At 41.7% G+C, this 13,668-nt stretch overlaps 1 protein-coding gene across 1 annotated transcript in view; it reads left to right on the top strand.

The window, feature by feature from the left end:
* The window catches only part of NBR1 (neighbor of BRCA1 gene 1), a gene marked incomplete at its 5' end in the record, with an annotated part of 17,585 nt that extends 5,794 nt beyond the window's left edge, over positions 1-11,791 (top strand). The window contains 15 exons of the mRNA XM_010142053.1: positions 1,076-1,293; positions 2,374-2,538; positions 3,029-3,235; positions 4,450-4,609; positions 5,084-5,371; positions 5,816-5,968; positions 6,745-6,820; positions 7,146-7,256; positions 7,709-7,897; positions 8,015-8,149; positions 8,778-9,138; positions 9,429-9,523; positions 10,319-10,397; positions 11,151-11,256; positions 11,615-11,791. Coding sequence (XP_010140355.1) covers positions 1,076-1,293; positions 2,374-2,538; positions 3,029-3,235; positions 4,450-4,609; positions 5,084-5,371; positions 5,816-5,968; positions 6,745-6,820; positions 7,146-7,256; positions 7,709-7,897; positions 8,015-8,149; positions 8,778-9,138; positions 9,429-9,523; positions 10,319-10,397; positions 11,151-11,256; positions 11,615-11,791 — 2,520 coding nt within the window. The remainder of the gene's footprint in view (positions 1-1,075; positions 1,294-2,373; positions 2,539-3,028; positions 3,236-4,449; positions 4,610-5,083; positions 5,372-5,815; positions 5,969-6,744; positions 6,821-7,145; positions 7,257-7,708; positions 7,898-8,014; positions 8,150-8,777; positions 9,139-9,428; positions 9,524-10,318; positions 10,398-11,150; positions 11,257-11,614) is intronic.
* Between the last annotated feature and the right edge of the window lie 1,877 nt (positions 11,792-13,668).

The raw sequence follows: 13,668 nt of genomic DNA, 5'->3' as shown, positions 1-13,668 counted from the left end.
TGTATAAGAGGCTGTGGGTGGAAAAGGTACCTGTGATGCCTAACTGTACATCCGATCACACTTGCTCTCAGCACTTGTGTCCAGGTTCTAAAAGGACGCTCAGGCATCTAATCGCTTTGTGTTAGTGGTGATAAACAGAAATGAGGTGTCTAACTATGACTGAACAGTGTGGGTGTTATCTGGAAGAAAAAAAAAGTTTGACACGAGCTACTTCTTGTGAAAAGCGGATTGTTTGGTTTATGCACTGTTGATTTGAGGATAGTTTGAAGCAGCTCTCGTGACAGAGTCCTTGTGCACTCCAGACAGTCATAGGAACTTGAGGACGCACAGCATGAAACGTGGTGTTGCTGTTGGAGTCTCCTGTTTGACCAGTTTCGGTAGGGTAATACGTAATGTTTCCTTAGATTGGAAGCATAGCATTTGATAACTTGCTTTTCTTGATGGCTCAGTCTAAAATATACTTTCAGAAGACCATTGAATCAAGCTATAGGTTAAGATGATGGGGCTGTCAACTTGCGATGCTTATTAGCTGTTCAAAATGAGAATGCTAGGAATAAATTAGCTAGTGAGTTCTTGAAACTGGAGGGTACGGTGTACAATAGTCGATCCATCCATTCATCTCTAAGCTTTTTTTTTTTTCCTAGTCTCCTTCCCTTTGTCACCTCTTATACCAAAGGTAGGGGAACTTAATGCTTGTATTTAGAATGTCCCTGATGGTCAAAATCAGGACTTAATGGTAAGGACTCCAAGGGGTTTGTTGGGAGCTGTGTTAATTGTCTCAAGAGACAACTTTCCTTCCCAAGGTTGTGGAAGAAGACCCTTAATATTGTAAACGTGAGTATAAGATCTTTAACTTGCCTTGTTAAAAGCTATGGGCTGGTATTTTCTAAAATACAAATCCTCTTTGAGGAACGTGATACTCCTTTAATTTCATCTGGAATGTGTTAGGGTGATGGGCAGTGGATTCTGAACTGCTTTATCACATGTGGATTGGGAGACTTGGGACAATATAATCCAGCTTTTGAAGCTGCATAGGTGGGTCTCATCCATGACTACTTTAATTTTTTTCTTCCAGTTCAGGGAACAAGTAGTTAAGGAAACTGTTGAGAAACTGGAGCAGAAGCTGTGTGAGAAGCTTGTTCATCACAATCAGTCTCCAGATTTTTCTGAGAGCTCTATTAGAGCAGCACCTCCTACTTCAGAGAGCCAATCGAGGAATGGCAACCAGTGTGACTGGCTGATCTCCTGCTGCAGCTGCCAGGCCCGAATTGTTGGTGTTCGCTACCAGTGCAGGTAGAATGTGATGAGGGATGGGAAACCTTACATGTAGGGCATGTGAACAAGTCTGAGAAACTGTCTTGGTGTCACAGACTTGTGGTGGTGTAATCTGCAGCATGCTGTACGTTTCAGAATGTCCAGCATGTGTCTCGCAGACTGCTTGTGTCCTCTGCCGTGGCGACTAGATGTCGTCTGCATGAGAGCGAGATGAATACTATTTTGAGAAAATGTGGTTGTTAAAGTGAGAGAACTTTACAGCACTTGCTATGCTCTCAACGCTCTTTACCTTTTTTGCATATAACATGCAATAATTGTAAAGGAAAACTTTTCATTTGGCTCAGTTAACTAAACAAAAAAGCAGAACTTTTAACCCTCAGTCTGTAACAGTCCTTCATGTGGTTCTGACAGTAAATGAGACTAAGGCAGGTTGTGCTTTTTTAACGATCTCACTATTTTTAGTTTAATAATATGAAATAGATTTGGATGTGTATCTTCAGTAAGGTGCCAGAAGTTTTTGAGTTTTTTGTTTGGACGAGGCAATTGCTGTGAAGGTAGGTATTTTAGGACTGGGCAGCAGTGGTGAATAGAATGCCAGCAGAGTTTTTTCTTTGGATATTTATTTTTCTTGCTGGCAAATGACGACAAGTGTTTTTTACCAGTCCTGTTCCTACAGAAGCAATGTGCTTTGCATCCCTGACTACTTCTGTTGACTTATCCCCTGTATTTTCATCAGTATGATGCTGTTTCTGGCACTGGATTTCAGTAGTGCTTTATCCTTTATAGCAACAATTGTTAGTCGTTTGAGCTAAAGGAAGCATCAGGTTTTTTCAGTGTGTACTGAAGAATCAAGTGGGGACTGTGGAGCAGTTTTGCCAAGAGGAGGGACATCGATCTAGGTATTCCAGACTGCTCCAAATACTCACGTGTAAGTGAGAGGACAACTCCTGTTTCACTCAGGCACTGCTGACAGTGGTAGTATGACACAGGGTTGTTTCTCTGCAGAAATGGAGGAAATAATTATCCTTCAGTGTCTTTTCCTAGGGCATTAATTCTTTGTCTGCCACTTGGTAACTTTTTGCCTTTCCTGCTTTGCAGCCTTTGTCCAGCCTACAATATCTGTGAGCAGTGTGAAGCAGGAACATATGCACATGATCCTAATCATGTCTTGCTAAAGCTGCGAAGACCTGTGCTCTGTATTGCTGAAAACTACAGCCTTGCAGAGTGTTCGCCTCGCCTGCCTGCCACTCTGGAGCAAGTTAGGTAAATGGTGGCAGCTGTCAGTACCCAGCAAGATTATCGTGATAGCAGAGTGGAAACACCTGGACTGGGGTTGACGTTCAACTTTTAGTTTAGGTTTAGTGATAACAGGAAATGGAAACGGTATTCAAATTTCACTGTGAGTAGCTCAGAATAGCTATATTCTTACAAATGGCCTAAATCACAGATCGTACAGCGGTTTTAATAACAAAATAGAAGAGACAGAATTTTGTCATAGGTGGGGAGCAAACTCTGAGAGCTTGCATTTTCTTTGAGAATACTCTAATCTGTCTTTAAGTTTGCTCTTTCACTGAGGCTATTCCAAATACCTTCAGAAGCAACTGTGAAGATGTTCTTTTAAAAACATTTGGTGTCCAGTCTAGAAGCATGAGACATTTTCTGAAGTGTTCCCTTTGAGAATAAGACTGTGTTGGCTAAAGCAAAATTTGATCAATTTAATGTATTTTAACAAGGTGGCTTATTCTCTCTGCAGGCTCCAGAAACAGATGGACAAAAGATTTCTGAAGGCAGAAAAGCAAAGATTACGAGCAGAGAAGAAACAGCGAAAAGCAGAGGTCCGAGAGCTCAAAAGGCAACTAAAATTGCACAGGAAAATTCATCTGTGGAACTCGGTCCATGTATTGGAAACTAGTGGCTCACCAACTCTGAAACCTGAGAGTCTCCAACCTAATACCTTCCTGTAAGAGATGATGTTAACTGAGAGTGTCTTAGTTGTGCTGTCTGACCTTTTGTGATGAGACTAAGTTAAAGTAGCAGGAGGAAGGTTGTGAAAATGCTCGTTTAAAGTATCATTCGTCATTGGATCCTGTGAGAATTTTGTCTAAATGGAATTTGCAAGGTGGAGTGTTTTTACTTTGGAGGAGAAGAGGAGAAGAAAAAAAGCAGCTGATGATTATTACCAGGGACTTGCAGATTTTTATAGATTTAGGAGGAAGGGGAATGCCTAGGGTTACGTAGATATGTGCATGCCGTGTAAATTGACATTACCACCAGTATCGGAAGATCCCGGCTGTGTCTTGCTGCTGTATTAAGTGTCTCTGCATAAAGTCACTGTGATCAGTGCTCTTTTTTTTTTTTTCCTTGCTTTTTTCTTTTTATGTGTCTTAGGCTGAGGCTCTTTAGACAGCAGCCTTTGCAGGCAACACTTTGCATTTTCCATTCTCAATTGTTTTATGAATGTACAGGTGTAAAACTTGTACGGCTGTAGTTTCTTTAGTTCATCCCTTCCATTTAAGGCATTTAAAAGCCAAATTAACATCAATCCATTGCTTATATTTGTGAGGAGCTTGAAATCGCTCTTTGCTTCCTTTTTGCTGAAACGGGCATATTGCAGGAGCAAAACTAATACTAATTCAGTCCAAATTAATTCTTTTAGATCTTTTAAAATTGTCATAGGAGCTGCTTCACCACTTCTCTCTCACTGCATCCAAATTAACAGTAAAGCCTTGGTTTAAATCTGTTTTTGAGCCTTTTTCAGGCAAAACCTGGGGTATCTTGCTGAAAAGTACTGCTTGAAAGTCCAAATAAGACACTAATTGCTTAGGCTACAGCACAGTCTTTTTGATTCAACATCATAATGATTTCGTTATCTAATAGAATAGCATGGCCCAAAGGGCTGTCGGACTAAATCAAATGAAGAATGGTGAAATTTTCTCTCTTAAACCTGAGCTCTGTAATTATTACAGTCTTTCAAATAAGCAAATCTTGTTTTGCTATGTGGCATTTAGACTTAAGGTGTAGCCAAAAGGTTAGAATTTTGAAACATTTCTGGAGACAGGAGAAAACACACTAAATGACCTCCTCTGTTTTCAGCCAGTAAATAGCTGAATGACTTCCTGAGTTTTGGTGGTTTTTTGGGTGTATTTGTTTGTCTGTTTCCTCCCCCGATCCCAGGAATCCTAGTCAGCCCTTCCAAGCAATTGTCCCTACACTAAGCGCAGTATTTGTGGATGAGAATTTGCCAGATGGGACTCACTTGCAACCAGGAACAAAGTTTATCAAACACTGGCGAATGAAGAATACTGGCAATGTGGAATGGAGCTCAGACACAAAGGTATCTTGCCTTTGCTGTTACTTCAACACACTAAAATAGTTCTGGAAGATAATACTGGTGTGCATTAGGAACCTGACGCTCTGTCAGAACCTGCTTAGCATTTCATTTGGTCCGTTAATTCTCAAGCTGGGAATTCTGGGGCAGTAAGGTGTCGAGGTACTCTTTAGCACAGGCTCTAGGAGGAAAGCAATCAAGATTAGCCTTGCTGAATGTCTTCCAGTGCTGGTAATAATGTTCAGCCTTGATTACAATAGGCATGTTGCTTTTCTGACTTCAAAAAGCCTTTATTCTGTAAGCGACCGTGTTCATGGTGAAATACGGGTTATCTTCTCACTTTGTTGTAACGGTGACTAACGTGAAGGCTCTCCTGCCCTACTGTCCATAAGGCCTTTCAGCAGAAGGGCTTCAAGTGCTCCTTACTGCCCAGAGAAGCTGGTGAAGTTAACTTTTTGCTTTTTCTGTTCTATATTTCAGCTGAAACTTATGTGGGGAAACCTTACCTTGGCATCTTCTGAAAAAAAAGATGTGTTAGTGCCATCCCTTCCATCGGGACACGTAGGAACTGTTTCGGTTGAGTTTGTAGCCCCAAATATAGAAGGAACTTACACCTCTCACTGGAGACTCTCACACAGAGGAGAACAGTTTGGGCCCAGGATCTGGTGTAGTATTGTTGTGGATCCCTCCCCAGCTACTGACTGTTTAGAAAGCAACTGGAAGGATTCTGAATCCTGTCAGAAGGATAAAGCTTCCAGCACCACACAGGCAAGTAACTCATCCAGTATTTGGGGAAGTTCTGAATTGCCTAGGAGAAGGAGCAGTGTATATTGTTTGGTGCAATGGTATAGTGTCCCTAACAGTATTGATTTCCAGGGGATTCTTTGAGGGTTTTTGCTTTTAATTTTAATTTTTAATAGAAAAGAAACACAACTTTTATAAATTGCATTTGTAAGTTCTAAAGTGTCCAATCTTTTTGAGATGCATGGGATTAGTTATCAGGCTGTTGCAGCTGTTTGTGTAGTTCTTTGAATTGAAACGCAGCAGGATTTCTCGTTGTGTTAGTTCTTGTCCTTTTGGCTCTAAAATGGGTTGAATTAAATCTCTTTCAAGTGAATTCTGTTCTTATAATCAGTCTTTACATTTCATGAAATTCTTTAATTTGCTGCCTGCCTAAAGGGTTTCTGGAACATCATGTTTTTGCTTTTGCAGGATGCTTCCTTAAAGACAGAAGCAGGTGCTCAGCTGATGGGTGGAATCATGGAGCAAGCTGAAATACCTGTGCCAAGTATTCCTTTAAAGATCAAAAATCTGCCAAGTGAGAGAGAATTTTATATCCCATCTGTTGATCTCCTCACTGCACAGGTAAAGTGCTAAAATTCAGGTAGAGATAAACCAAACCATCTTGGGTTTGATATATATGTACAGAGATGTCCATAAGAATAAAAAGCTGCTGAGCTCTGAAATAACCACTGTATTTTCACAAAGAGTCTATTGCATTTTGTACAGCAGAACTATTTTCTTGAATTAATATTGGGGACTGTCACTACCTGGAAGGCATGTGTAGGTCAGGCTAAAGTTCCCAAGGAAGAGTCATAGATTTGGGTCAGTCTCTGGCCCCTAACGAGGCAGTACTTACCTTTGCCTCTTGCTGCACTCATTAGTGTATCATATTCTCTGCTGTGGATGCACACTATGGGAAAATGCCCCCAAGTTCATGCCAGGTGACTAACAAAGTAGTGTGGAATGATTTGTAAGCTCATTGGATATAATGCTGGGAAGTACAGTGTAGGATTCCATTTCAGGGTTTGCTGATGAAAACTCTAATTAATATTGGGGACTGTCACTACCTGGAAGGCATGTGTAGGTCAGGCTAAAGTTCCCAAGGAAGAGTCATAGATTTGGGTCAGTCTCTGGCCCCTAACGAGGCAGTACTTACCTTTGCCTCTTGCTGCACTCATTAGTGTATCATATTCTCTGCTGTGGATGCACACTATGGGAAAATGCCCCCTGAGTTCATGTGAAGTGACTAACAAAGTAGTGTGGAATGATTTGTAAGCTCATTGGATATCATGCTGGGAAGTACAGTGTAGGATTCCATTTCAGGGTTTGCTGATGAAAACTCTGGTGTTTTTCTGTAGGATTTGCTGTCCTTTGAGCTGTTGGACATTAATATTGTGCAGGAATTGGAGCGAGTGCCACACAATACTCCTGTTGGTAAGGTTCCCATATTCTGTGCACAATCTCTGGCACGGACACTTATCCTTCGTATTTTTCATTCTTGGCTTCTTTTCAGCTTCAGCTCCCCAAGACCATGAGATTCCAGACACTGAAAAAGGCTGACATTTTCTTTGCTCAGCCAGTGCTGTGTAATGCAAAGCTAGTTGTTTATTTCACCATGTTATTTTGTAAGATATCTCGGTTTCTTCAATCTTGGAAGAATATCCCTTAAAAAAGGGCAACTTCTACAAGGTTGCCTCCTGGAGGAAGGAAGGTTCCTAGTCCCTTAGTGCCAATTATTTTTGCTCTCTTTATTTTTCAGACATGACTCCATGCATGTCCCCTTTGCCACATGATAGCCCCTTGCTGGAGAAACCTGGCTTAGGTCAGATAGAGGAGGAGAACGAGGGGAGTGGATTTAAACCAGTGCCTGGTAAGCAGTAGTCATGGGGAGCTTGGGGCTGAGGGGAGGAGGATATTGTCGGTTCTATGCAGTCAGCAGACTCGGAAAGGAGTTCTGACTCCCGTCTTTCCCTTCTGTGGAAAACCAGACAGTTGTTTGGCTCATAAACATGTAGTCTAATGCTGCTCTCTGATTGTAGAGGTTGGAGCACACTATATGTAGAATTCAGAAATACAAATGTGTCTCTTCATTTGTCTGACCACTGGAGTTGTTGGGAGAAGTAACAATTTACCCTTCATAGACTGGATTATACTCAAACACTCCAGGTGTGGCCCCTATTCTTCTCAATCACTTTCACATTCAGCTTGAACTGAATTCCAAAATCTTTCAGTTTTTAAGAAGCATTAACACATAGTCACTAGTAGCCTTGGCTATGTTTCCTTGTGGTGGTGTTAAACAATCTGTTCATTTCCCTTTCAAAGGAGCGATGGAAGCCCGCTTTCCTGCAGATACTTGCATAGTGAAAGTGAAAGCTGAGCATCCATTAAACCAGGAGGAAGGGGAAGAAGATATGAGTGGGACTCAGTTTGTTTGTGAAACTGTAATTCGCTCCCTAACCCTGGATGCTGCACCTGACCATAAGCCCCCACAAAAAAAGAAAATCCCCCAGAGTAAGTACTGGCTTAGCAGGCTTCTGTGGCTTTGCTTTTTTGCAGTTAGACATTGGCCAGAGTTGCCCTGCACTGCAGGTGGTAATACTGCTTTGTTTTCCCTGATTGTTTTATTAGACTCTTTACAAACATTGCAAGACACCTTCAGTTGCAATATGATAAGTGATGACTCTCCTAGGATAAAAACTAATTCCACTTCCAAAAAGGAAGCAAAGATTCATCAGTCAGAGGCAATTTTAGAAAATTACTCTGGTAAGTAAAATAGGTTTAAATTAAGATAAAGCTGTAATAAGGGCTGCAAAAAAAAAAAAACCAACCTTTAAAAAGATCTGTCATTGTTCTAGGAAATTGATCCTCATTAGATCAGGAGAATTGTCATTATGTTAGAAAATTGGTGTCAGTACTCTGAAGGAGCAGCTAGTTTAACAGATGCTTTAAAGAAAGTGAAATCGGGACATAAAGGTCCCAATCACATATTCAAATAAGTGCTCATATATTAAACATGGCTGATGCTTCCGTGTTTTGTACATGTAGCCTGAAGTCAGTGTGTTGAACTGTTGCTGATATACGTCATGTAGGAGCTCAAAACTACCGTTTAAGTTCTCAGGGTAGCTCTTACTCCTGTTTTCATTCTAAGCAGCGTATATATCTATATATCAGCAACATATCTGCACAGGCTCAGCAGTGAGATCTGTTACTCTTTCACACTACACCCATGCCCTTCCCCCCGCTAGCCAAAATGACACTGTTAACGTCAGCAGCAACGGTTTACAGTTGTGTCTGAATACTTGCCTCTTGTATCTGGGACGCGCTGTCTCTGCTGTTACCCATATCTGTGCAAAATGGACAAGTGTTAATACTTCACTTTTTTCCCTGTTAGGGGACCTTCCACTGTCTAATGAGGAAGCAAGCCCCTGTAGTGATGGTGGTAATTCTGATGAAGAGGAAGATGATAAAGATGAAGTTCAAAGTCAAGGCTCCTCTGCTTCGTCAGAGGATTATATCATTATTCTCCCTGAGTGCTTTGACACCAGTCGTCCTTTAGGGGAGTCTATGTATAGTTCAGCTCTTTCTCAGCCCAGTTTGGAAAAGACAGGAGAACCTGAAACAGGAGCAGGGAGCCTGGAGCGGGGAAGCCAGCCACAGATACCCAGTGTCAGTGATACTTTGACAGCTTCACAAACCCTGGCTGTAGTACCACTGACCCCAGAGACTGCGGACACCTTACCCCAGACCCAAAGGTAGGCTTCTTGGACAAGAACAAAGCAGTTACGTTAGTGCTGCTGTAGAGTCTGCAGAGCGTTGTGATTAAGTTCAGTGTTGTGCATGCAGAAATTGTTGCAGCAAAACTTTTGTCACATACTGAAATGAATGTCCCAAGTCCTGCAACTTTATAAAAAGCCTGTACTGACTGATTAGGTGAGTGCGAGAAGGACAGAAGGGAGCATGTGAAGCTTTTTCTTTTTCTGTTGATCTTGACTTTGTAGAACAAAAGTAATAAAGGTAATTTTTTCCCCCCTTATGTTCCCAGGAATCTTACATCTCTTCAGAATCATATCTTCCAAGAATCTAACATACCAGTTTCAGAGAATATCTCTTCCACTCCTCGTAATCAAATAAGAGAAGGTATTGACAGTACTTAAGGGTGCAGCCTATTGTTATCACCTATTCCTTATGCCCAGTGCTGGATTTGATGTCTTGTTATTCTTGCCTAGAAGTCTGCCAAGTAATGACTGTTTTGATCTGGGTGTTCAGATTTTACTGGCTAGAAGATTTAAATAAATAATTGACTTTGTGGATCACTAAAGAGTGTCTGTTCATTTGAAATGGTAGGAGGTACTCAGAAGTATTTGCAGACATTTGGAAAAGTGTCTTGCTCTGAACTGAGTGAGCTGTGTGCTTAGGCTGTTGGTACAGTCACTGGGAGTCAGGCAGCAGTTCCTCTCGTGTTAAAGACCCATTGACCAGTCAGTCAAGTGACTTCTGAAATTCTTGTGGTTGTTTTGACTGCACCGAGAATCCTGTATACCTAGTCTGTGTCTGGATAACTGAACTTGAAAGTACTCATTTTGGACTGCATCCCTCTCCTTTCCATTTATGTACATACGGTATCTCTTCAGCACGTACTGATAGGGTATTTTTTTCTTCTCCATCCAGAACCCAGTGGTGAAGACAGTCACGGTCCAGGACCTTCTGGGTTTGTAACCAGTAGACAGAAGTGCTCAGAGTACCCAAGGTAATGACACTGAAGCAAACACTTTACACACTTTTAAACTGCGAACTGTGAAATCCGGCACATAAGAAAAAGAACTGGCTTACAGATTTTGTGTAGTCAGCATTTTGGAGACAGGCCTCCCTTCTCAAAGGAAACATGCTGAATTGCATAGTGCCGCATTTGTTATTTTTTTCTTCTCAATCCAGAACCCAGTGGTGAAGACAGTCACGGTCCAGGACCTTCTGGGTTTGTAACCAGTAAACAGAAGTGCTCAGAGTACCCAAGGTAATGACACTGAAGCAAACACTTTACACAAACACTTTTAAACTGAGAACTGTGAAATCCGGCACATAAGAAAAAGAACTGGCTTACAGATTTCGTGTAGTCAGCATTTTGGAGACAGGCCTCCCTTCTCAAAGGAAACATGCTGAATTGCATAGTGCCGCATTTTTGTAAGATACTGGTTTCTCCTTAGACACAAATATGAAGGATGCAGAACTGGCAAGCAGAGGTGTATGCAGAGCTCAAGCTGATTCCTTCTAAAATTCAGTGGGTTTTTTCTGGAAAATCTCAAGATTCTTAAAATAGGGATTTTGTGAGTTAGTTACAAAGTTAAGCATCTTAAGATACAGAGACTGGAGGAATAAGACAAGGTGTTGAGCGGAATATTCAAGTGACTTAATGGATGGAAGACAAAGGGAATTTACTCTGGCCTGAATGGGCATGTCACAGTGCACAGCTTTCATCTATAGATGTACTCTCCTGTGTGGGAATACTTAACTCTTTGCTTTCTGTAACGTGACCTTTTGTAAACTAACAGACCTTAGCACAAACTCACAGTTTAATAGAATGTAGCAAGAAAGAAGGAATGAGCTTCCTGCACAGTTCGCAAACAGCGATGACTCCAATGGATCATCGGTTGATCTCTCCAGGAAGGACTAAGCCTCACTTGGCACATCAGCCGGGAGAGACTTGCATTTCACGTGAAACAAACACTTGGCTCTACTGACCCTGACATAGTACCTGACTTCTCCGCAGATACCCGCAAGGAGGCGGCATTGCAGGAGAGCTGGTTAAAGGAGCTTTGTCGGTTGCCGCCTCTGCCTACAAAGCGTTATTTGCTGGACCACCCGTTGCAGAACAGGTAAATGTCCTTTCTCTTTGCTAAGTGGGTTTCATAGAGTGCCAACCTTAGAATTATAAAAAGGAATCAATAATCCATATAGACTTTGTGCAGCACTCGGATACCGGGCTTGATGCGTCTCTGTGACGTATGCTGCGCCACCAGGAGCAGGGAGATCCATACTGTGGGGACAGAAGCAGGTCTCTTCCAGCATCATGTAAGAGTGGTAATTCACCTTTAAGTGAACAGTGGAAGTGAATCTAACCAGCCTGATTGTGGAGAAAAGGATCTTATATTCCAGTATAATGCAGCACTGCTGCTTTAAATGGCAAACCCAAGTTATCTTTTTATAGCCTATCTCTCTGTCTTTTGTTTTCAGCAGCCTGGAGCTACAGAAGAGCACACTGCCACTCTGCTGTCTAGTCTGTGTGAGATGGGGTTCTGTGACAGGCAGCTAAACCTGCAGCTGCTGAAGAAACACAACAATAATATGGTTCAAGTGGTAACTGAATTGCTACAGATCAGTAACGGTGACTGGTACAGCAGCAGATGCTGAGCCTTCCTGGTGGAGGGAGGAGTCGTCTTCACTGAGTAAACTCATTAAACAGTGCAGCAGTAGCAGGCTGCTCCTCAGCCGCTTTCTGTTTGGAGGTGTGACTGAAACTTTGGCTTTTCTTTGAGCTTTTGACCTTTTTTTCTTTTTGTTTTTTCTTCATGGACATGCCAGACAGCTTGTTGCAACATCTTACAAATTGGAGGCCAGAATTTCAGCTGTTATTTGGATCTCGTAGTTACATGAGTTGTCTTTAAGTCTCTAATTTCATACTGAATCCTTTCATCAGAGAATCCTGTAGAATTCCTTAAACTTCCACCCAGATGAGGATTTCCCCTTTTATTGTGTGTACAGGTTGGTGGGTTTTGTTTTTTGGGTTTTTTTTTCTTACGCAGCTGAAAACTTTTTGGTTTTTTGACTCTTAACAAGCTTTGGTATAGGAACTGATGTAAAATGCTGCTGTAAAATACAGTCTTGCCTAATTTGCAAGAGATGCCCACACCTACCAACGGTTTTTTTTCTGATATGATTTAGTAGATTTTTCCAGTGCATGATAGTAACATAACAGGCTTAGACTGTACAAATGATTCTTGGAAGAAAAAGGTTGCTCATATGCAAAAGCCATCTGGAACCATCAAACAACTTTTGAAACGTCTGGAAGTGTAGCTGCTGTTAAACTGATGAATACCAGGAAAACCGTTGTTTCCTGTAGCAGAATGAAGCAAGAGAGTGAATTTATCAGCAGCAATTGAACCAGCTCTAGTCATGGTAGTACAGAGCATTTCTAAAAGGAAAATGCAGCCTACGTCTAACGTGGTTGAAAATGGAGTGTGAGGGTAGGAAAGGACTTTTGAAGATCCTTACAGGCTCTTTGTAAGAAAGTTTAAAATTTGACCGCTGTCCTTTTTGCAGTATAGTGCAAACCTCCTGTTCTGTTAATACCACAGGGAAGACTTGAAGAATGTTTAGGACCCCAGATCTGAAGTACAAGTTCTGGTGTGTTTAGGAATGGAGAAAGTGCTTGAGGCAGGGGCCGTGTGACTTACGTTACACTTTGAAAAAGGCGTTAACTTCAGCGGTTTTAAGTGTACAGGCTCCTGTGATAGCTCTAGCTGCTCCTGTTTCCATAGACACATCTGTAGGGTTCATTTTTCTCACAAGGTTTGGCTTTAGATGCCCATACTTAATTTGGAAGTCTGAGAATTTCCTTCTAAATGTGCTGAGAGAGACTTGATTCCGAAGAGCCAGGAGAAATGAGCAACGTCCGCTGCTGTGCAGTGGTGTCTCCTTAGATAACTTTCCAGAGTCAGTCCCTCTGAAGGTGACCGCCCTGTTGGCTACCTTCTTACTTTCAAGCAAACTTTTTCCTTGCTGCAGTAAGACACCATTGATCCTCAAATATTTTATATTTCTGCTGCTTCACACTAAGGTGTCCCTGTTTCATCACAATGTAGCTGAAGCAGTAGCAGTGTTGTGACTGACCAGGTGACCAGAAGTAGTAATTTTTTAAGACAATACCCTTAGAGACAAGATACCATAAAAAAAATTGAAGAAAAATATGTATCATACCATTTTTGTTTTAAACCTATTTTTATAGATTGTGGAAGATATACTCTTAAATGTTTATTTTGAAATACAGTAGAACTATTTTGCAGTGTTTCCCATCTCTCTGTATGCCAGTACGACTGTTTGCTGTGGACCAGATAAAGATCTTTCTGTACCTTGAAACCACTGGTTTTTTGCCACCTTACACGTTCTGTTTTGAGTACCTTTGGCTTACGCCTGCTCTAGGATGGGGAGGAGGAAAGGACGTGGTGAAACGTGTGAACGTGGTGTGGCTGGCTGGCCTGATGGGGGGCCCCCGCCCGCACACTGCTCCC

Source organism: Buceros rhinoceros, unplaced genomic scaffold, assembly GCF_000710305.1.
Source record: "Buceros rhinoceros silvestris isolate BGI_N320 unplaced genomic scaffold, ASM71030v1 scaffold24058, whole genome shotgun sequence".
NCBI classification, from domain to species: domain Eukaryota; kingdom Metazoa; phylum Chordata; class Aves; order Bucerotiformes; family Bucerotidae; genus Buceros; species Buceros rhinoceros.
Note: the sequence above shows the minus strand (reverse complement) of the source record. Positions and strands in the feature narration are given on the sequence as shown.